Source organism: Peromyscus eremicus, chromosome 15, assembly GCF_949786415.1.
Source record: "Peromyscus eremicus chromosome 15, PerEre_H2_v1, whole genome shotgun sequence".
Taxonomy (NCBI): domain Eukaryota; kingdom Metazoa; phylum Chordata; class Mammalia; order Rodentia; family Cricetidae; genus Peromyscus; species Peromyscus eremicus.
In genome coordinates, this window is record NC_081431.1 from 49,782,528 (window position 1) to 49,805,644 (window position 23,117).

General features: G+C 42.8%; 1 protein-coding gene across 3 annotated transcripts; it reads right to left on the minus strand.

Annotated features, from left to right (window-relative positions):
* Window positions 1–7,960: 7,960 nt before the first annotated feature.
* Glrx2 (glutaredoxin 2) lies at window positions 7,961–18,312 on the minus strand. 3 transcript variants are annotated; one of them, XM_059280906.1, is made up of 4 exons: window positions 18,016–18,312; window positions 14,282–14,345; window positions 9,610–9,786; window positions 7,961–8,089 (listed from the first exon to the last, which is right to left on the minus strand). In XM_059280906.1, exons 2-4 carry the CDS (start codon window positions 14,342–14,344, stop codon window positions 7,961–7,963), a joined length of 369 nt encoding a protein of 122 aa, XP_059136889.1. In that variant the 5' UTR covers window position 14,345; window positions 18,016–18,312. The 3 variants fall into 3 exon arrangements, with proteins under 3 accessions (XP_059136889.1, XP_059136888.1, XP_059136887.1); XM_059280905.1 differs by lacking the exon at window positions 18,016–18,312 and adding an exon at window positions 17,859–17,956; XM_059280904.1 differs by lacking the exon at window positions 18,016–18,312 and adding an exon at window positions 17,493–17,680.
* Between the last annotated feature and the right edge of the window lie 4,805 nt (window positions 18,313–23,117).

The window sequence follows — 23,117 nt, forward strand, 5'->3', positions numbered from 1 at the left end:
CTGTGTGGTATGCTTGTGGTAAAGGTAACTCAAAATGAGAAAACTAGTCTTAGATCCGGTTGGTTTTGTTAAGGTACACATTGTCCTCTTGGAGAAATGTCATACATCCATAAGGAAGGATCAGAAAAGATGAGAGTTTCTGCAGTGAAATGAGCCAGTATTAACTCTGAATTGACTTTGTTTTCCTGATACTTGCTCCCTAATCTCTTAGTTCATGGAGGATTATTTCATGTACATTTTTCTCCTTTGCAAGTCTTCTCACATTTTTGTTTTTGTTTTTTTCAGTTTGATACAATTGGGTAATAAATTGCATGCCCAGAAAGTCATCCACATGGAGGTTTGGGGTAACTCTCTTGCAGATTATTTTTTATTTTATATAAATTTAAGAACATATTTTTCAGAGTTGGAGAGATGGCTCAGCAGTTAAGAGCACTGGCTGTTCTACCAGAGGACCCGGGTTCAATTCCCAGTACCCACATGGTTGTTCACAACTGTCTGTAACTCCAGGTTTGGGCAATCTTATACCATCACACAGACATACATGCAGGCAAAACACAAATGCACATAAAAAATAAAAATAAATTAAAAATAATAATAAAGTATCTTTCCAAATAACTAAAATAATACCTGGATTGATACATTCTCTCCCCCAAATCAAGGGAGAGAATACCTTTATAGATATTCCAGAAATTTTATGGCCATTCAATAAGATCAGTTATTCAAAATCTGTTTGTATTTATTGAGAAGTGTTGTACCATATAAGCAATCTAATAATTGACAACAATTTCAGAAAGTGACACCTGCATCCTCTTAGTTCCATCCTTATAGACTCCAGGTTTACAAAGTCTTTCCAGTGAGTATCCATGCACACATATACATATGCTGAGCTTATATTATAAAAAGCCTTGTAATTACTTATATTGGCATTCAATATCTTTCTAATTGGTAACTATCTGCAATTTTGAAAAAAAATCACTGTGAACTTTAATGTTAATTCTAAAATATTTTTCATATAAAAAACTAATAATGTAGCTAAGTGTAGTGCCTGAATAAAATAACAGATGACACACTTTTTCTCCATCCTAAAAATAAGATATATTAGAAAAATTGAAAGGAAGATCTGTAGGATTCTATTCCTGCATTGTGATTGTCTCCAGTGAGCATTTGTAAATAGAATGAAGATACACAAAAGCTATTTCTGATCCTAGAGATATTTTTTCCTTTCTACTTTATTTATCCCAACCTTTAATCATCTTAACTTTGTGAACACAAGTGAATTTTAATCTTAAAATGTTTGAACTTCTGTACCTTTCATAAGTTAGCAGAATCTGGATTTGAAAAAAGAAAAACTAAATTATCTTCATTTCTGCTTGTTTCACTTTATGTTTGGATTATTAAAAGTAATGGGTTAACAGAAATGAATGGGTTAGCATCCTGTTTACTATGTGTAAGTGGTAAATTATATCAGTGAAAACGTTGCATTGAAACTTGTGTCTAAGTTACTGCCTTGCCTTTGTTGAAGCATAAACTCGAACCCCAGTATGACTGAATTAGATTTTGAAACAGATAGTGCATGAATATTAAAGAAGAAAACAGTTTTTGTTGCACTGTTCTAAATAGAGACTATATATATTTGGTACGGTTGGCCGAATAGCTTTGTAATTTATTTGAGTTAAGATTTTCTTATTGCAAACTTAATAATGAAGAATTCTCCAAAGGAATGAGATGTATGAAGTTGTATTTAAAAGAACTGGAGCAGGAGTGTTACGATCTGTCTCTAAACTATCCATTTGTTTGATTATAATTACATTCATTTCCATAATTGGCCGACTGATGGATCTTTCAGGTATCCAAAATGTCTGCATGAAATAAATTATAGTTATATAAGAGCCTTAAAGTGGTTTAAAAAAAAATGACTCTTTTGACTGCCTTAAAATGTGACTAGCTCTTCTTACCAGACATACTAGTTTCTTTAGGGTCTGCTAATTAAGTAATGCCTTAATAGTGTTCTAATGTTTCTGAAGAATAGAACTTACAGGGTCTTCTAGAGCTTTTTAATTTTACATAATGAATGGAAATTTAACTGTTAGGTATTAAACCTGATTGTACATTAATATTTTAAACATGAAAAGAATAATCTGGCTATGCTGATGTGTGATAAATACATGACTGCAACATCAGTATATTTATGGTTACTTAAGGTTTTTTATTGTTTTGTATAACCAGTTATTCAGAAGCTGGATTTCCTGACCATAACATGACCTCCAAGGACCACGTTGCATATTTAACACTGAATGAAAAGTACAGTTGTATAATTCTAAAAAGAACTGCTTTTTAAGGGAAATTTTTTGAGGCAAAAGGCAAATATTTTGGTTCAAGCTTATGAGCAAACTCATTTAGAGGAATGAATATAGTATTAAAACATTAAGACTTTTGCAATAAAAATAACAGGCCAGTGACCTGTGTCATTGAGTTCACATTTTGTGTTCGCTTTGCCTTTCAAAGCAGGAATATCTTATGAAACTGAAAGAGTGCTTTAAATTGTCATGCTGGTGCTTAAAGACATATTAAGCTTGGTGTACAGCTAGCGTATTTCCAAGGGGCGGAGCCTGGAGAGGGCAAACAGGCCTTTCCAGGACTTTGATTAACTGATGCTGTCAAGTCTTCCAAGTTTGCAGTGTAAATAATGTGTAACAATGTAACGTTGCTATTTTCTAATGAAAAACAGACAAATGCTTCATTTATTACATTTATTTCATGACGGAAGTTTTCACCAATACTGGGATATCTTGACTTTCCTTCGAACCTTGCAAAATAACCTGTGGCATACAAGCTGATTGATTATCTCTTACCTGAAATGCTTGGGGCCACAAGTATTTTAAGTTTTTTTTTTTCAAATATCAGAATTATTTGCATATGTATAATGCAATCCCTGGGATATTCTGTATGAACCTCCTATATATCATAGGAAAGCAAATTTATCTTAATGTACTTGCATTTGACTGTGTCTTGTCATTTGGTCTGATTAATGAACTTTCCATGTGGCATTATGTCAGCACTCTCAAGTTTCCGATTCTGAAGCTTTTTAAAGTTTTGGATTTTCAGATTAGGAATGTTTCAATAAGTCATTTCAGGTGTGGAGTGAGTGGGCACTACATGAACTGTTTGTCGCCGGTTTATTGTAGAAATTGATAGGTGTACCAAATAAATTTTATGCATATCAAATAACTGTCTTTTTATCCTTTTAAGAAACATGAATTTTAAGGTTACACTATGCCTTATATGTAAAACCCTGAAGCCATCTGTTACAATTCAAAAGATAAAAAAATTAGCTTTCCATAATTAACATTGTCCTTTTGTCTCTAGCTGCATGTGCATAAGGTATGTGTAGTTTTGGATTCATTTCCAACCAAGTTCCATCACAGGATCAAGAAGTTGGATTTTATCAAAGTACAAAGGTTTTTCAATCTTTAGTGTCTGTTTGAGTGTATGTGAGGGATGGGGGAGTGCACGTTACAGCACATGGTAGTCCTTTCCTTCACCTTTATGTGGGTCCAACTGGACTCGGGTCTTTAGACTTGGCACAAACACCTTTACCTTCTGAAACTGGGCTTTGCTTTAAGTTCACGTTACCCTTTTTACGGCCATATGGTACGGGAAGGAGAGTGGGAGAAGTCAATGTTATAGACATCAAAAGCCTGTATGGTTGTACACACCTGTAATCACCCAAGTTTAAGGTCAGACTGGGCAACAGAACAAGACCTTCAAAATAAAAAGCAACATTTTAGCCTGGAGTCTCCCCATTCCCTTAATGTCTTGGCTAGGCAGGTGAGGAACTTAGAAAACCCTGAGGGGTACAGAAGAAACCCACACACTGTGATTAAGAGTAGCCTTTGCCTGTCAACTCTACTACAACTGAAATCAACTAAAGCCCAAGCAGCTGGTCATGTCTGTGAGGGATTTTCTTAATTGAATCATTTGGGTAGGAAGACCCACCCTAAATCTGGGCCACACCTTCTGGAAGCAGTCCACATAAAAGGACATAGGACATACAGTAAGAAAGCTTTTGCTTTTTGCCTGCTCACTCTCACTGGCAAATTCATCTGTCTTGCTGCTGAGGCATTCTTTTGATGGTATTAGAACCTATTTCTTTGGGATTCCAACACACACTGAAAACCATCAACTCTACAGGAATCCTCTGGGACTCCATCTAGCAGCAGACTGAAACTGTTGAGATATCCAGTCTCGTGCACTGAAAAACTACCAGATTCTTGACCTATCAGTTGGGGGAGAATACCTAGATCATAGCCTGTAAGCAACTCTAATAAATCTCTCTCATATATGAGAGATTTGTTACTATCAATATATATTAAAATGTATTTTTAAATATGAAAAAAAAAGTAGCCTTTGCATATTGTCTCCTCAATATTGAACTCCATTCCAGGTGACTCAGTCTCCATTTGTCAGTACATTCTAAAGACCAAAGGTTCCAACCGGTTGTCGCCTACCTGCAAAGTCACAGGGATTTAAACATTTCTTTCCCTTGCTCTAATAAAGTACCAGTTAAGACATTAACTTAAATCTGGGTGGTGGTGGTGCATGCCTTTAATCCCAGCACTTGAGAGGCAAAGGCAGATGGATCTTAGTGAGTTCAAGGCCAACCTGGAATGTTACACAGAGAAACCTTGTCTCAAAAAAAAAAGAGAAAAGAAACAAAGAAATTCACTTAGTTTTACCCGTGTAAACTTGTGGTGCTGTGCTGGTCTCCTTCCCCTAAGCAGGCAGCAGAAAGAGTTCAAATTAAAGTTCTACGTTCAACTAGGTAATCATCTTTAGGGCAGCCGCTGACTTCGGTGCTTGCTTACATCTCTGGAAATCTACCCTGCTCCTGGATTTTTATAGATTCCCCTTCAGCTGCCACAACTTTAAAAACCAGCTTAGCCACGCATCAAAGAGAATGTGTACATGTGTTAGTACTGGAGATCGAACCAGGGACCTTGCACATGCTGGGTGCCATTTTCCACTAAGCACCATAACCCCCAAAGAAAAAAGTTAAATATTGTATCCTTTAGGCTGAGCAATAGCTCGGTGGGTAAAGGGCACTTGTTGCACAAGCCTAATAACTGGACTTCTAGCCCTGGAACCCTGTTACGGTGGAAGGAGAGAACTGACTCCAGAGTTGTTCTGACCTCCACACACATGCAGCCCTCCCCCCAACACACACAAACTGTATCGTGTGTGTGTGTGTGTGTGTGTGTGTGTGTGTGTGTGTGTGTCTGTGTGTCTGTGTCTTTTTTTTTTTTTTAAATTGTTTGTTTGTTTGTTTTTGAGACAGGGTTTCTCTGTGTAGCTTTGCGCCTTTCCTGGAACTCACTCTGTAGCCCAGTCTGGCCTCAAACTCACAAAGATCCTCCTGGCTCTGCCTCCCAGTGCTGGGATTAAAGGCGTGCACCACCACCACCTGGCCTTTTTTTTTTTTTTTTTTTTTTTTTGGTTTTTCGAGACAGGGTTTCTCTGTGTAGTTTTGGTGCCTGTCCTGGAACTCGCTCTGTAGACCAGGCTGGCCTCAAACTCACAGAGATCCGCCTAGTTCTGCCTCCCGAGTGCTGGAATTAGAGGTGTGCGCCACCACCGTCCAGTGTGTGTGTGTGTGTTTCTAAGTTGTATCCAGAATTTCCTTATTATCTGTGCAGTCGTGCATAAGACTGCACATGGTCCATGTGAGAGCAAGCCCACACATGGGCAAGTCAGGAGCAACTTTCAGGAGCCATTTCTCTCTGTGGCTCCTGTGGGTCCCAGAGGCTGAACTCAGATCACCAGGCTTGCTTGGCGAGTACTTTACCCGCTGAGCCACCTCACATTCATCGTTTTAAATACTCAGAGGCAAAGACTTTCTTGTTACAGACCCTTTTCATCTGCTATGAGGTGAGGCGAGAGCCCGTCACCTCTGAGCATCTGTTGATGAGTAGAGTCCTGGTTTGCAAATTAGTTCCTTTGGATGCAATGCTAGACCCCAAGAAGTAATCTTGTTTTTTTGTTGTTGATTTTTGGTTTTTGTTTTTTTTTTTTTAAGTCATTGAGAATAAAATTCAGAACACTTACTAGGTAAACACTGGAAGAGTTTATTTCTTTTTAAAATAAAATTATAAATGATAAGACATCCTGTTACCTTCGATGTTTTTGAGCCTTCTGCTGACATGGCTTATCTTAAAACAAGTACCACTCATGCTCTGTTTTCCACAAGTCTAGGAAGAACTAATGAAACATTCTTCGTAAGGATTAGTTGTATAGTTTAGTGGTAAGGTACCGGCCTAGCATTCAGGCCCTAGGTCAGAGTCAGATTACCACAAGAAAGTTCTTCAAAGCCAAGTACCATATAATCACCTGGTCAGTATAGCTATGCACCTAAGTAACCTGCCTCTGACCTTATACCTAAATATAATTAATAAAAGCGACAATGACAATTTTTACCTTTCTCATGCATAACAAACTTTCTCTACTCTCTAACATGAGTTTTAGAACAGCAAAATTTCTCATGATATAATGCAAAATAAAGGAATAAAAATATGCCATTTTCTTTTCCTACCAACATTACAACTTAAGTGAACCATTAGGAGAGAACAGTCTAACGTCTCGCTGTGTCAAGGTATCCAAATGTTTGAGACCTATGTAGGAAAGATCACTGACAGCCGGTCACTGTCTTCCTCCAAACTCCCCTTGATTCCTTAGCCATCTTGACCAGAAAGATGAAGCCCTCACTCTGGAAGTCCACTTCTTCCAGGTTAGAAAACAGTAAGATAACATGTAAGTGACTTTAGGGGCACTCTCCTCCATCTGTGCATCTGAAACAATACCAGAGACTAATTTGTGAAGAAGAGATTTACTTGTTAGAGTTCATAGGCTGGGAAGCTTGAGATTATGGCAGCGGCATCTACTGAGGATTTTCTTGCTACATCAGGACACTGCAGGGAGAGGAGGGCTAAGAGCATGGGTGTGTGAGAGGTAAGGGGGACAAACTCTTATTATGAACCACCTTCTGTGATAACTAAATCTTTAATATAGCTCTAACCTATCTGCCCTCATGATCAACCACTTTTTAAAGGCCTCACCTCTTACCATATCATGACGTAATCATGCATGTCCAGCACATGAAGTCTGTGACAAGGAGCATTCGAACCATAGCAAGGACATTTAGTCTAAACTCTAATACCCTGGTTCCCTTCAACATTTCCAGGCTGGGCATGGTGGCTCAGCGTTTAATCCAAGCTTGGGAAACAGGCAGGAGGACTGATGGGAGTTTGAGGCCAGCCTGGGCTACAGACTGCCCCCCCCAAAAAAAATTCCCAATAGCTGTTACCCATTCTGAAAGGTAGAATATTCCAACTGACAGCATGACTAAATACATTTCTGAACTGCTCAAAAAGTTCATCCTCACTCTATTGAAACCTTTTTGCCTTCTGTCAACATATTTTATATATATAGTTTGGTTTCCCAACTATAAACTTCATTCCATTCTATGTATTTAATATGTCTCTGATGATCTACAATATAACAAGGAAGGCTGTCCTGCTATGGTATCCCAGCCTACTGCACATCTATACCACATTAAATTTTAGAGAAATCACACATCAGTCCTCAGTCCTGACAGCCAGTAAATGTAAGTTAATTCACGCACATTAAAGGGGGTAAGAATTTCAAGGGCTTCCTTCCTCTTGTTGTAAAATTCATGAATAAATCCCTAATAACCATTCATGACTCTGGATGTAACCCCACCCCTTCAGTTTTACAGACCATCTCATGCTCAAAAACTGGCCAGGAGGAGGATGGCAATTTATTGTCCAGTATTTGAAGTTGTCTTTAGGAAGGTAGTACACACACTTAAAACAGCCTCGGATAATTAAAAAGCGGAATTGCGTTAAGGAACATTTCACTGGTCCCGGGGAACGGCCACATCATTCCATCATTCCACGGCTTTCCTCTTCTGCAGGTTACATTGATGAACCAGGGGCAGCAATTTCCCTTCTCTGTGAAGCCTGTGAGTGTCAGCTGCGCCTCCGATGAACGTGCCGTTGACAAACACCCTGGGAACCTGTGGAGTAAGCCACAGTTAAACGAGGCCTCGTTGCAAGGGTCACAACTAGCCCAATTCTGGAGAGAAATGAGGAAAAGTAACTTTCCCAAAACTGCAATAGTAGAAGAGGTGGAGTTCAAATCCAAGACAACCGGATTCTAAAGCCCTTCCTCCTACACACCACGCCCCTTTTAAAAGAGCCAGCCACGAGGTTCAGCAGGGGCTGCCTGTCCTTCCGAGGCCTCAGTCAGGAAGCTGCAACTTTTCCCTTCATCTGTCTCTTTCTTTCGGCCAGATCCTAAGCACACTTTTTTCTGATACCTGGAGCTTCCCTACTTTCTCTACAGCCTCCTTCCCTACCGTAAGGCTGTTTGTCTCCGTGTGTGACCTCTGTGCCGGTTTAAACAGCACTCGAGGTTTCCTTTCCTCCTCCATTCTGCTTCAGGCAACTCCTGAGGTTTGCAGCATGCCTGACCCAGGAGCATAAAACTGTCCTTGGGCAGGAAGAGAGGGGGGAGGGGAGGGAGGGAGGGAGGGAGAGCTAGGTAAATATTAATAACGTTTATGTGATTCCTTTCTACATGTTTCCCAGTGTCTTCTACAAACCTTTAAACAAGAAGGGAAGTGGCAACATTGAGTGCTTTTCCCGACTATTCATATCATGAAAAAAATATACGCACTTCCAGAGGCTGGAACAGTGAGCACTGAACACAGACAAGCACAGGGGGGCTGCCGGCTGAGCCTGGTCTGCACTGTCCAAGAAGAGCTCGAGGATCATTTTACCCTCAGAGACCTCCAAACGGACCTTAATATTCCACGGGCAAGCACTCAGGACACCATGAGCTGCCTCATCTCCCCCTCCCCCCTCCCCCCCCTCCCTCCCTCCTTCCCTCTGTGTGTGTGTGTGTGTGTGTGTCTGTGTGTGTGTGTGTGTGTGTGTGTGTGTGTGTGAGCCCTTGAAAACAGTGTAGTTCTGGGGCAGGCATGGATGAAGGCATGTCATTGTCAACCTGTGGCAAGAAGCAGCAAGGTTGCAGCTGCTGCTGTGTGACTTGAGCAGCCCAATCAGTAAGGTTGTCTGTGCTGGTGCCAATGTTGTGGATCGTACTGGAGCTTTTTAGAGCCTTTGTTCTGGATCAGAATTCTGTTTATCCATAATTCGGGGTAAATAAAGTCTTTTGATTTGAGATCCTTATGTTAGCCACAACAGGCTCGCTCGCACGCGCTCTCTCTCTCTCTCTTTCTCTCTCTCTGTCTGTCTGTCTCTGTCTGTCTGTCTGTCTGTCTGTCTCTCTCTCTCTCTCTCTCACACACACACACACACACACACACACACACAGCAAACATAAAAATTAAAATGAACTATGCCGTTTCCTATTCCATCAGCCTGGTTTCTTTGCAGATCTGCCATGTCTTCATCAACGTGAGATCCACAGAAATGCCAGGTTTGCTCTTTCTAGCAGGAAAGTCTAGTGTCCGGGGACTGGCATGTCACCAGCTCATCACCAGGGGCAGCGGGGCTGAGGAGGTACACTCACAGTTCTTCCTCCAGTCATCTTATGAAGAGCATCCTGAAACTGGCTGCCATATTCCAGCATATCCAATTCCACAACTTTATAGTTGACATTCATGTCATGGAAAAGCTTTTTGGCCATTGAACAGTAAGAACAGGATGTTTTTGAGAAGATCACCACACAATTGTTAGAAATTGTTTCCTGAAATTAAAAATAAACAAAACATTCTCATTTTAGATATTACCTTTTGGAATGAAATCATAATTAGTGGAAGGAGTGTGACTTTGGAGTGTAGAGCACAACTCTGTGCTCCAACTAAGTTCCTATCATCTACCTGTGGTATCTATAGACTGAGGATATAATTCATTCCAAAAGCTGGCCATTAGAAACAAAAAAGTAGGGCGCTGGAGAGATGGCTCAGCAGTTAAGAGCACTGGCTGCTCATCCGAGAGGTCCTGAGTTCAATTCCCAGCAACCACATGGTGGCTCACAACCATCTGTAATGGGGTCTGGTGCCCTCTTCTGGTAGAACACTACATACATAATAAATAAATAAATCTTTAAAAAGAAAAAGAAACAACAAAATATAAAAATAGTGCCTGAAAGCAGTACGAGAATACCAGTGACATCCAGTTCTCATACCGCAAACACTCCTGTATATTCTCGACATCATAAAGTCATTTCAACTTCACCATAATCTTAACATAAGTCCATCCTATATTATCTAAACTGCACAGGTGAAGAAACTGAGATACACGGAAGATAAGTAACTTAACTTTCTATCCTTGATTAATAAGAAGATATGAGAGTCCAGGTACATCCAGCCCTACGGTCCAGATACTTAATCTCTATTGTACTTCTCAAATGTTTCAAAGTACTCAGAAGGCATTTACTCCTTACTGCTGATGACTTTCAATTGCAAGGAAAGAATGTGTCCTTTCTCCTTAAAATGCACAGCTTTCCCCGGGTGTGGACAATAGCTCACTCCCCCCGTTTCCAGACAGTAAAAGCTATGATGGTAGACTACGCTTGCCAGCTGATCCTGGAAAAGCTACTTCCAGAAAAGCTTGTTCAGTGGTTTGAAGCTGACATCATAAGCAAGCTTCAAAATGGCTCTGTGACTGAAACTAGGGTTGCACTGTTCTCCAGGTCTTCACCATAATGCCCAGGCTTTGGTAAGTGCACAGCCTGTGAAGTTTTCTTATGTTCTTTACTTCTAAACACTGGGATGAAATGAGTTGAGCAGACAGCACAGGCATCCATACCAGTTTCCAATGGACAAGTCTGGCACCTGAGCACCTACCTGGGTGGCTTTTCCATGGCCCAGAATCATCGGGGACTTCAAGATGAAGACAAAGACACAGAGTGCAACACCCAGACACAGTGCTTCAGAACGGATACTCACCCTTAGGGGTCAAAAGTGTCCTGAGTCATACCCTAGACGTGGGCAGGTTGATCTATTTCACATTCTTTCTCCTGCTCACTAAAATTTAAAGTTCTATCATAGGGAGGTCAACTATACACGATAACACACTGCACTAATGAATCAGTTCTACAGATAACAAAACAGGCTGACTGCTGTGGGATAATGCTTTTGTACACTGGTTGAATAAAATGCTGATTGGCCAGTAGCCAGGCAGGAAGTACAGGCAGGATAAGCAGACAAGGAGAATTCTGGGAAGAGGAAGGCTGAGTCAGGAGATGCCAGCCTGCCGTCCAGGGAGCAGCATGTAATGGCACACAGGTAAAGCCACGAAACACGTGGCGACATATAGATTAGCAGAAATGGGCTGATTTTAAGTGTAAGAGCTAGTCAGTAGCTAGCCTGGGCTAATGGCCGAGCAGTTTTAATTAATATAAGCTTCTGAGTGATTATTTTATAAGCAGCTGTGGGGGCCGTGGGGCTGGGCAGGATCAGAGAAAACTTCAGCTACAGCTGACAGGTCCATTGCACTTTCCTGAAACTCCACATCACACCCAAAGCCAGGAAGCTTCCACCACGCCACTCAGGTTAGAGGCACACTGAACCTCTCCTTTAGACTTAAGGAGATGAGCACGCTGAGTGCTCCCGTGGCACACAAGCACTAATGAAGAGATTCCAAAGTGAGTGGACCTCAGGATGACAGTGCCGGGGGGGGGGGGGGGGGGGGGGTTCGCAGACGCTCCTCATTCTCTCTCAGGCTCGTCTTTCCTAAATGTTCCATGGTGCTGTCTTCGTATTTTAAAATAGAGAATGCCCCACACAAGAGGTTTCTGACATTGCTGCTGCATATTCAAAAGAGAGTGAGGTTAGCCAAAACAAGCTCGGCTTCCCTGTGTGTGCTGCTGGGGAGCAAAGTCCGGGACCCTGCATATGCTAGGCTGATGCTCTATCACTGAGCTACACCCTCCATCCAGAGCAGTAACAAAATGCATGCAGAAGACAGTGAAGAAGACAGAGGTATGCCTCGTGGGCTGGAAGAGAAGAAGAATATATATGGATAAGAGGAATTCGGGGGAGGGGGCTGTTTTTGTTTTCATTTTTGTTTAGAAAGAGGGATTTCAGATGTATTGTCCAAAGGAGCCTTGAATTTTCTCTCCTCTTCTGCTTCCCAAGTGCTAGGATGACAGGCAAATGACGCCACATCCGGCTTAACACAAAGTTTCTGAGGCGGAATTAATGAAGATCGGCAGTGAGAGAAAGAAGAAAACCAGAGAATACAGCCATGTATAGCATCTCTAAGAGAATAACTTCTGGAATAATCATTGCACAGTAGGTTGTCTGTTGGGGCAGAAAGCTGTGAAATACTTGCCCATGTCAAAGCCGCACGGTAACCCTGGCTCTGAACCGCTGACTCTGAGGGACCAACAGTGCGCTTAGAACAGTCGTGATGAAAAAAATAAAACAATAAAAACTCCAGACTCATAGGTGGATGTCATTAGGAATAAATACACTTCAGGAAAAGGAAGTCGGCGAGAGCACATTTTTGAAAAGTTGCTTCCTGTGGTGTGAAGTCTCTTCTGGAATAAGATGGTTGGACTATTGCCATGTTTTATATTTTGTTGTTCAAAATATAAGACAGGACTTGGAAACTTCATTGTGATGATCCCGTACATGACGTGTGTGATCATCTACTCCCCCTCCTCCCTGATGTGAGGAACACCTTTGAAGCAGGGGTGATAGAGCCTTTCAGGAATACATTCCAACAGAAGGTCTTGGGCTATGTGCGGACGGCGCTTGCAAGTGTTGCTAATACCGCTTCCTTACTTTGAGCGAGAGCACACAACTCCAGTGAGCAAGGCTCTGGTGAGACACACACAGGCTTCCTGATCACATGCACACTGCCTTGCACCAGGCTGGACTAAGGTGCCAAAGATGACAGTCAGGGATCCAATAAGAAATCTTGGTCACTTAAGTAAATGTTATAGTCCTTTTTCTATCTTAGAGAAGTATTTGTCATAAAGGTCTAGAAACAGGCCATTTCCCATCATTTTTCTTGCTTTTGGCTTAACAGTGTTCATAATTAGCACTGAACACTTGATTAAGACAAATTTATGGAACCTGCAGCTGTAAATCTAGACTTCTGTGAGTTCCGTAGCTCTTCAGTTGTGCTTACAAGTGTTAGGGATATATATATATATATATTAGTTTAGTTTTCCCAAATACAAGCACTGCCCGTTAGAAATGAGTTGGACTTACTGATAAAATTTTATGTTTGATTTTATATAACAAGTTACTAAATACATTTTTGTGTAAAATAAAATAAAAACTTAAAAAAAAAAAGGAATAAATGTTAGCCAGGCCTGATAGGACAGACCTGGAATCCCAGTTATGCAGAAGTCAAGACAACACTGCAGGTTCAAGAGTAGCCCTGATGGGGGCTGGAGCGATGGCTCAGTGGTTAAGAGTACTGACCGCCCTTCCATAGGACCTGGGTTCAATTCCCAGCACCCACATGGCAGCTCACAACAGTTCCAGGGGACCTGACACCCATGGCAAAACATCAATGCACGTAAAATGAAAATAAAAAAAAACAAACAAAGAGTAGCCTGAGTTAGAGCAGTTTACAGTTAGCCTAGGCAACTCAGGGAGACCTTTCCTCCAAAAAAAAAAAAAAAAAAGTGAAAAGATAAACAGAAGCAGCTTGGTGGTAGAAATGTGTCTAGCAATTCAGGACAACCTAGATACAATCTCCAGTAGTGCTCACGGCACAAACATGAGAACCTGAGTTCAGATCCCAGCATCCACGTCAAAAGCCATCAGTGGCCACACACATACCTGTAACTGTAGCACTGTAGCACTGGGATGGAAGGGCGAGAGCGAGGGCAGAGACAGAACAGCGGGGGCTCAGTTACCACCAGCCCAACTCCAGGCTCCGTGAGAGAGACTCTCTCACGGGAATAAGGCGGATAACGTGGATAACGATAGAACAGGACACTGGACACACCGCCTCTGGCCTCCACACATGCATACAGCCACGTGTATAACACACACATACACACAAACCACACTCTCACACAAAAAGAAAGCATAAACAATAAACCAGAAACTTTAACAGAAAAAAATGATACAGGACTTATCACAAGAATAATTTTGAGAGCAAAATTAATAAACGTATTAATTCAGTGACGTATTTTCCAAACTATGTTAAGTCTGGACACAGTAAGTGTATTAAATGTATGAGACATTTCTTCCTCCATCGCCCCCATCACTCACTTGGATCTGGTTCACAGGTGTAGTTGCTGACTTCCCCACAGATGAGGATGTGCTGTTTCCCATCCTAAAACAAAGGAAAAGACCAGCCCAGTTAATGAAGCGACCCTCTATCACATGGGTTCCAGTAGAAACAACCTTAAGTACAAATAGGTCCAAATAAACAAAGCAGGAAAAAGCTTTATCAGTACACAATACCAGTCCACAAGTACTTGTCTGCCAACACCAACAGGACCTGTGTGCTTATCGATGTAGCCTTTCAATAAATTTTACCTGGTAAAACCATTCTCTATGTCTAAAGTTCAGTACAGTCTTATTCATAAGCAAATTCATAATCACCAAATACCAGATATTCTGCCTTAATGAAGGCCTGACCACTGGCAATAAAATGTGTTTGGCATTTCTTCTGAAAACATACAAAATGGGGGGGGGGGAGGCGCTAGAGAGATGATTCAGCAGTTAAGAGCCCTTGCTGCTCTTGCAGAAGACCCAGGTTCGGTTCCCAGAACCCACATCAACCTCACTCATAACCAACTACCTGTAAATCTAGCTTTAGGAGATCTGGCGCCCTCTTCTGGTCTCTTCGAGCATGCGCATGTGTGGCATACACATAAATAAAATAATAACAACTTTTTAAAAATATACAAAAACTTTTGTGGACACCGTGAAGACAAGAACCTACAAAGACTAAGGGAATAAAGGTTTTCAATGCATTAATCTATAGTTCCCAACTTCTCAATTCACAAGTAGGAAAAAGAATCACTCCCACTCACAGGGGTTTGTGAAGATGAAATGAACTGACATATACAGAAAGCAAAACCGTATCCTACACACAGTAAATGTCAATAATACTTAACATGACGATTAGCTCCTGATTATGGGGACCTCAGCATTTGTTATCCAAAGCCTAGGACCTAGAAAAAGTTTTTGAGTCAGGTGTGGTGGCGTCCACCTTTGATCCCAGCACTTGGAAGGCATAACCAGGCGGAGTTCTGTGAGTTGAGGCCATCCTGGCTTATACAGTGAGTTCCAGAACAGCCAGGACTATGTAAAGAGATCCTGTCTCAAATAAATAAATACAAAATATCCATTGGACAGGGATATCTATCAAAACACCGGCCAGTGAATTATCAAGTCTTTCCAATGATCCTATAATCCTTTTTCCTCATTCTCTTCTTTTTCTTGATAAGCTAGCAAGGCCTGACAACATTCTTGGAGCAAATTAGACATGATGCAAACTACTAATCTCTCCAAAAGGCGGTTGCTACAAAGGAGAACTGCTCAAATATCTAAGGATTAAGAGTAAGATAAAGAATTTAAAGTTCAAATGGTTTTTAATATCTTTGTTTGTGTGTTTGCTTTTCAAAACAGGGTTTCTCTGTAGCCCTGGCTGTCCTGGAACTTGCTTTGTAGACCAGGCTGGCCAGATCCACTGGCCACCGCCTCCCAAGTGCTGGCATTAAAGGCGTGTGCCATTACACCTAGCTTCAAATGGTTTTTTAAAATATATTTTTTGTGGTGGGATTTTTTGTTTGTTTGTTTGTTTTTTGTCTTTTTATTTTTGAGACAGGTTCTCTCTACGTAGACCAGGCTGACTTGGAACTCAGAGATCCTCTTGCCTCCCCCTCCCAAATGCTGGGATTAAAAGTGTGTATCACCATGCCGTTTAAAAATGTACTTACAATTAAAGAAAAAAACTTTCTCCTTCTATAAAAGCAACTTATTCCTTATTTTATTTTATTCCGTATATTTATAGAAACTTTAATTGTGTTAAGTATAAAAGTAAGCTATTTTAAATTTAAAAAGTAAAGGAGCCAGTCAACGCATGTCTTAAATCATAGTATGAAGTTTCAGTCCTGTTTTTAAGGGAATCCCCATGAAACGGCCTTTTCCAGTGCACGTTGCTCATGGATGATGAATTTCTACTCTACACGGTTGCCTGGAAAGCTTCAAATAAACTGCAACAAGCATCGCGTCCCATCACAGCAGAGATGAGTTAGAGACAGGACTCACTGCAACTAAATGTGCGTTTGTCGTCATTGTTTGTTGTTCTCCAAGAGATTCACAAGAAACCACTCAAACAAAAGCACTTGTGCGCTTATACCAGATACAGAGAGGGGAGGAGCAAGCGGGAGGCTTGGAAGACTCTACCCTACTCTGGAGGAGGAAGCTTTGAGAGGAAAAAAAAAAGCTGCTGAGTGTGTAAAGTCCAAAGTAATAGGGGAACTAGGTGGCCTTGGCCTGGAGGAGCGCTGGATGGCATCAACCCAGTCTATGTGGGTTTTCAACTCCAGAAACAAGGTTTTGTGTTTTTTTTTTTTCATCTCTAATCTAGCATTTGCCTCCTCCTCAAACCTATGCAGAATTTACAGCGGATGAACTTTTTCTAAGAAAATGAGAGGGCCAAGGCACGTTCCGAAATATTACTCCTTTCCCTGCCAAAGGAAAAAGTTCCAAAAAGCTCCCCCACCACCACCACCTTTCTTGAGGCAGGCCCATCAATTTCTAGTTGAGCTTTCCTATTAAGGAAAGGGGCAGGTACAGAGTAAATGCACCATAAACACTCCACCTCAACATCAGTAAAGCACCAACCAGTCATGCTCCATTTACCCAACACCTACTAAGAGGTGGTAGATGGGCAAAGCAGGATACATATACTCCGACATATCTAATAGAAAACAGCTCTAAGAACCTGTCAAAGAGTTAACATCAGGTAATGATTGGCGCTTTCAGAAGGGAAGTTTCTGGAAGACAGTGGAGGACTGGATGCTCTGTGGCACACGCTGAGATGTCTTGAGAGCCGCCTAGGCCAAAGCCGGTGTGTCGGCCCAGGGTATGCCAAGGAGGGAAGCCAAGGAGAGCAACACTCCCATCAAACCAGAAACCACATCTACAGGACGCCAGAGTTATTAGCTGCAAAGCTTTGGCCATTTAGAAGCAACCGTCATATTCACTTCCTGCGACAGGACAGCCAAGACATTTACCATCAAAATAAGAGCGACTGGTTAGATAAGTTCCCACAGCAGGGAATATCTTTTTCAGGGTCGCCCACGTCTACACCGCGCCAAAAACCACCCCCTGTGTTATGTGAAGCTCCAACTAGGGGGTCTGGTGTGTGTGTCCCCCAAAACCCGGCTCGGGCTCCCCGGGGGAAGGTCCACACTAACACTACCGCAGGGTCCCACGGGCCACGCAGGCCCAGCCCGCCGCGTACCCCGAGCCCGCAGCTCCCGCCGCGCTGCGCCGCCACGCCAAGCTGCTCCCGCTCGCCACCAGCCACCTCCCCGGCGAAAGCGCGCGGCGCCAGGACATGGCCAAGCGTCCGGACGGCAGCCGCGGGCAGAGCCGCGGGCGAGCGCGACCACGATGCCGGGAGCCCGCCCCTCCGGAGGCCTCACCCCGCCCCGCCGGGCTGCCCGCGCCACCGCCGGGCTCGGGGCGCCACCGTGCTTCCTGGCTTCCCGCTCCGGCGCGCGCGCGCGCGCGCGCCCCCGAGCCTGCGCGCCCCGCAGCCCGCGCGCCCCCACGCCCCGGGGCCGGCAGGTTCACAGGCTCCGCCGCCGAGGAGCCGGGCGCTCACCTGCCCGCCGAGTTCTTCCGATCTCTGCCGAGTTCTCCCGAGCCCCGCACTTCCACTCCGGCATTCGGGGTTTAAAAAAAAAAAAAAAAAAAAAAAAAGGCTCTGCGGAGAACCAGAAGAAAAAGTTCTCCCCGCAGGGTGGTGCCCGCGTGTTCACCTGAGGGTGGTAGGTAGCTCAGTCCCTGCCTCCTGTCCTGTCGGACAGGTTTGTGATGCAAAAGAAGGGCCGGAACGTCATCTTAAAATTAAGTTATTGATAAGGAGTCCATGAGGAGGACGGATTTTACACTCAGAAAGTAAAAGACGAAGGCCATCCAATGTTGAACGTTCTTCCCGAAGAAAACAAGATGGTGTTTTTTTAAAATAAACTGAAATTAGGAAACGAACTAGCCCGGAGATATTTCATCATGGCTTTGACAGCCATGACTGCCACAGCTATGGGATGACAAAACTGCCCAAGCCACTCAGTGATGGTAATAATACCCTTTGTGCGGCTCCTGACAAATGCAGAGGAGTCGGTCGTTAGTTTTATTTACTGAGGACACTGAAACTGTTAAAGCCACAGGTCAAATGGTCTGTCTAAAATTGTAAAAACTGTTGGAATTATCCATACCTTTATTGAACCGTCATGCTGAACCCAAAGTTAAGATTCATTTGGCCAAGGAACAAAATTAGAACTTCTGTTTACCATTGTTTATGATGGTCTGTATTTCATTAATTCATAAAAGAATAAAAAGTTAGTTGCAAAAACAAAGAGCTCCCAAGGGCATAATGTGTTTTTTCTTAAGTCCAAATTTACCTTTAAAATTAAAGTTTGCTATCCATAATTTTAGAGTTTTAATTTTACCAAGAGATAGCTACTTAAGAAAGTTGCTGTGTTTTTTGTTTTGAAGTAGGACTTTTGAAGTAAGATTTTTACCTCTTGCCGGGCAGGTGGCGCACGCCTTTAATCCCAGCACTCAGGAGGCAGAGCCAGGTGGATCTCTGTGAGTTCGAGGCCAGCTTGGGCTACCAAGTGAGTTCCAGGAAAGGCGCAAAGCTACACAGAGAAACCCTGTCTCAAAAAACCAAAAAAACAAACAAACAAACAAAGATTTTACCTCTTGTCTCAAGCGAAACAATGTGTTACAACATAATTACCCTCCCCTTTCTCTCCAGAGATACACTGTTTAGCCCCAAGTTGCCTTCAAATTTGTCATTCTCCTGCTGCCTCCATCTCTAAAATGCTGGAACAACATGCACCACCATGCCTCTTGCACAACTTAATATACTGTAGATGGGATTTTTAGGGGGCAATTGCTCTTTAAAAAAAAAAAATCTCAGAATGAGACAGGCGGTGGTGGTGCACGCCTTTAATCCCAGCACTCGGGAGGCAGAGACAGGTAGATCTCCGTGAGTTAGAGACCAGCCTGGTCTACAAAGAGAGTTCTAGGACAGCCAGGGCTTCACCGAGAAATCATCTCCAAAACCAAATCTCGGAACCCAAGTACTAACAGCATACTTGCATTTAAGCATAATATGTTGCACTAGACCAATGCTTTTCAACTTCCCGTGTTTTATGAGCTAGCTATAAGAATGATACTTTTTGTCTACACTTTGATTGTAAGGGTGGGCGCAGTGAGACCACCAACTGCACCGTCCCATGGCTAGAGAGAAAAGTTTATTGGTAATGAAATAACTAAGACTGTGGGGGTGTGGGGTGAGCAAACTGGCAGAAAAACAAGCAAATTTTATGACAGTCAGCCAGGTGGGGGGCCTTTGAGCTGATACAGGCTGTTCTGATTGAGAGGGAACTAGATTACTTTGCCTAAGGTAGTTGACCTTTGGAGGCAGATTAAGTCAGGTTCCTGGTAAACAAAAGCTGAATTTAGGACACATGGTCAGATTCCTTCTGTTAGGACACTGTCACCAGCACTGTCATTTTGGGTGGTCAGTTTGGACCAATAGTGATGACTTCAACAACCTAAGAAGGTTATTGGGGCCCGGCAGTGGTCCTAGCACATGGGAGGCAGGAAGAGCTCCGGGGTTGAGGCCAGCCTTGTCTTCAGAGGGTGCACCAGGACTGCAGAGAGAAACCCTGCCTCAAAAAACACACAGAAAAGGAGAAGGAGGATTTTGGCAGAGAAGAGAATGATAGTTACTGCCAGCTGGAGGAGGGGCAGTATGGAGATTTTACTGAAACGGTAGAGTGTTACTTATACAATACAAATTAATTTTAGATATCTAACACACAGCACTATAAGTATAGTTAACAATACTGTATTGTATTCTTGAAATTTGCTGAAGGTATCACTCTCAAATTTTCTCACCAACAGAAAACAAACGTAGCTTTTAGGAATGATGGATATGTTAATTAGCTTGGTTGCTATAGTTACTGTATAATGTCTGTATACATTAAAACATCAAGCGACTGTGGCGCATGCTTTTAATCCCAGCACTCAGGAGGTAGAGGCGGTCAGGTCTCTATGAGTTCGAGGCCAGCTTGGTCTACAGAGTGAGTCCCAGGACAGCCAAGGCTACACAGAGAAACCCTACCTCAAAAAACAAAAACAAAACAAACAAACAAACAAAAACACATCGATTTGCAGGCCAGAGAGGTGGCTCAGAGGCCAATCCCTTCAAGATGTACTCTACTCTGTATAGGTTGGGTTTCAATCCTGGGACAAATGGCTGAGATGACTATTTAACATAGCAAAGCAGACCTGGCTGTCAGGTTCTCCCTGCATCCCTCAGCTCTTACCTATTACAGGGCCCTCCTGATAACCAATTAAACTCTTATCCAGAACCTTTGTCTCTAAAATGGACAACTTTGTTTCTCTATTTTACAGCACTCAGAACTATCCTCCTTGGCCTCCTTGTCCCACAGCCTCATGAGAGACTCTTTTGGTCATTGTTACAAAGTTACACTCCCCCAGGGCTAGAAAGATGACTCCATGGGTAAAGGTCCTGTCGCCAAGCCTGATGACCTGCATTCCATCCCCAAGATCCAAAGGGTGAAAGGAGCTGACTCACACAGGTTGTCCTCTGATCTCCTCATGTGTGGTACACACACTAAAACAAATAAACGTGATAATAATTTAAAAACAGAAATCAAAAAACCTTTCCCCCAGTTCAAGCAGTTCAGATGCTGACTACTTCCTGCTTATCATAGCCTCCAGCACTAGTTGTGAAGGTTCCCATCTTCAGGGTGAGTCATGGCTTTTCCTTTCCTCTATACTAAAGGTCAGATCTGAGGGCTATCTTCTCCCACATCAGCCCCACTCTGTCCCTCTTCACTGTCTGATTCTTCCTGTTGGTCGAGTTTTTGGATCCCAAGAAGGACTCATCACCTTAATCTAACTTGTACTGTTTCCTCCTGCTTCATACCAAAGAAGGAAATACACACAGAGACATCTGTACAGATGCACCTAACAAAAATCAAATTAACTCTCTGATTGTGAAAACCTAATAGCAATCCTTGCCTAGAAACTGTAGGATTAAGTAAAAAGTAGACTGTTAACATTTCACTCTAGTGTGCTGATGGCTTGTTTAAAGCCCCTGCCTCTTACCTTGGAAAAACAAACACTTGCAAGAAGCTGCCTGGAAAACAATTACCACAGCTGTCTGGTTGAAGGTCACAAGACAGATCCTATTTGCTAAGAAAGGAATGTTTTTTATGGCTACCTGAAAACATTTTTCCTGTAGTGTCTGTTCCTGTAAACATGTCTAACTATGGTGGAAATTCTCGTCAAGGGGCATGGGACTCAGACAGTATCCTCAGGTCACACTGGTCACAGCTACTGACAACACCTGTGGGAAAAATTATTATAAGGAGCTCCTGGACAATCATAAGCTTTGGTCCATGCCTGCAAGTGATAAAGCTGAGTTTCCTCCCCGTGTCTGATTGCTGGCTTGATTGTTCTATGGTCAGAACCCCCATGACAAGGGTTCAATTCCCAGCACACACGTAGGATATCTCACAAACCACCCGTATCTCCAGCTCCAGGAGATCTGATGCTGTCTTAGAGTTTCTATTGCTGCAATGAGACACCAGGACCAATACCACTCTTTTTTTTTTTAAATAGCTTACTTATTTTTATTTTATGTGCATTGGTATTCTGCCTGCATGTATGTCTGTGTAGGTCCCCTGAAACTGGAGTTACAGACAGTTGTGAGCTACCATGTGGGTGCTGGGAATTGAACCCAGGTCCTGTGGAAGAACATCTCTCCAGCCCAACACCTACAACTCTTATAAGGAAAACATTTAATTGGGGCTAGATTATGGTTTCAGAGGTTTAGTCCATTTTCATCATGGTGGGGAGCATGAGGGAGTGAGTGCAGGCTGACGTACTAGAGAAGGAGCTGTGAGTTGTACATCTTCATCCACAGGCAACGGGAAACAACTGTGACACTGAAAGTAGCCTGAGCACAGGAGACCTCAAAGCCCACTCCCACAGTGACACGCTTCCTCTAACAAGGCCACACCCACTCCAACAAGGCCACACCTCCTAACAGTGCCACTCCCTATAGGGGCAATCTTCTTTCAAAGCACCACAGATGCCTTCTTCTGGCCTCCATGAGTATCTACACACACACACACACACACACACACACACACACACACACACACACACACACAGAGGGTGGATGGACACTATACCAAAAGGATAATCCAACATCATCTCTACTTCATCCTCTTTTTATACTTTCACAGCTAAATCAAAGATCAAAGCACAGAATAGAATCTACATCTCTTTTTGGGTTGCATCCCCCACTTAACATGGGCAAATTCTTCCTGTGCAGACACCTCTGCTTTTATTACATGTCTTATTGTTCACTGCAAAGGCTAATCAACAGCTTTCATTGCCTGCTTATGACCTGGTCCCAAACATTCTCCCCTTAGAAACGGCAATGTGTTCTCTGGTTCGTGCACCACTTTGCTGGTGTTGCCATACTTCTTGAGTGGCAGGCCCCATTTCTCAACAAGGCATGCTTCCCATACCAGCTGGAGGAAGATGGCTACCCTGGGATTCTCACTAAGGACACTCAACTCTCAGATGTCTTAGACTTGGTTCCATGGGTCAGGATTGCCTCTGTAGACACTTTAGTCATCTTAGTTGTATGTCTGGTCACCCAAACAGGGGCCATGTAGTCAGTCCTGTCCAGCTCATCGTTAGTTCTAATCTCCGCTCAGGAGCAAATTGCGTCATTTCACTTTTTCTTGGGGAGATACAGATCTGTTCACCCCAGAGTGGGGTACTGATGACAGACAAAGCCACA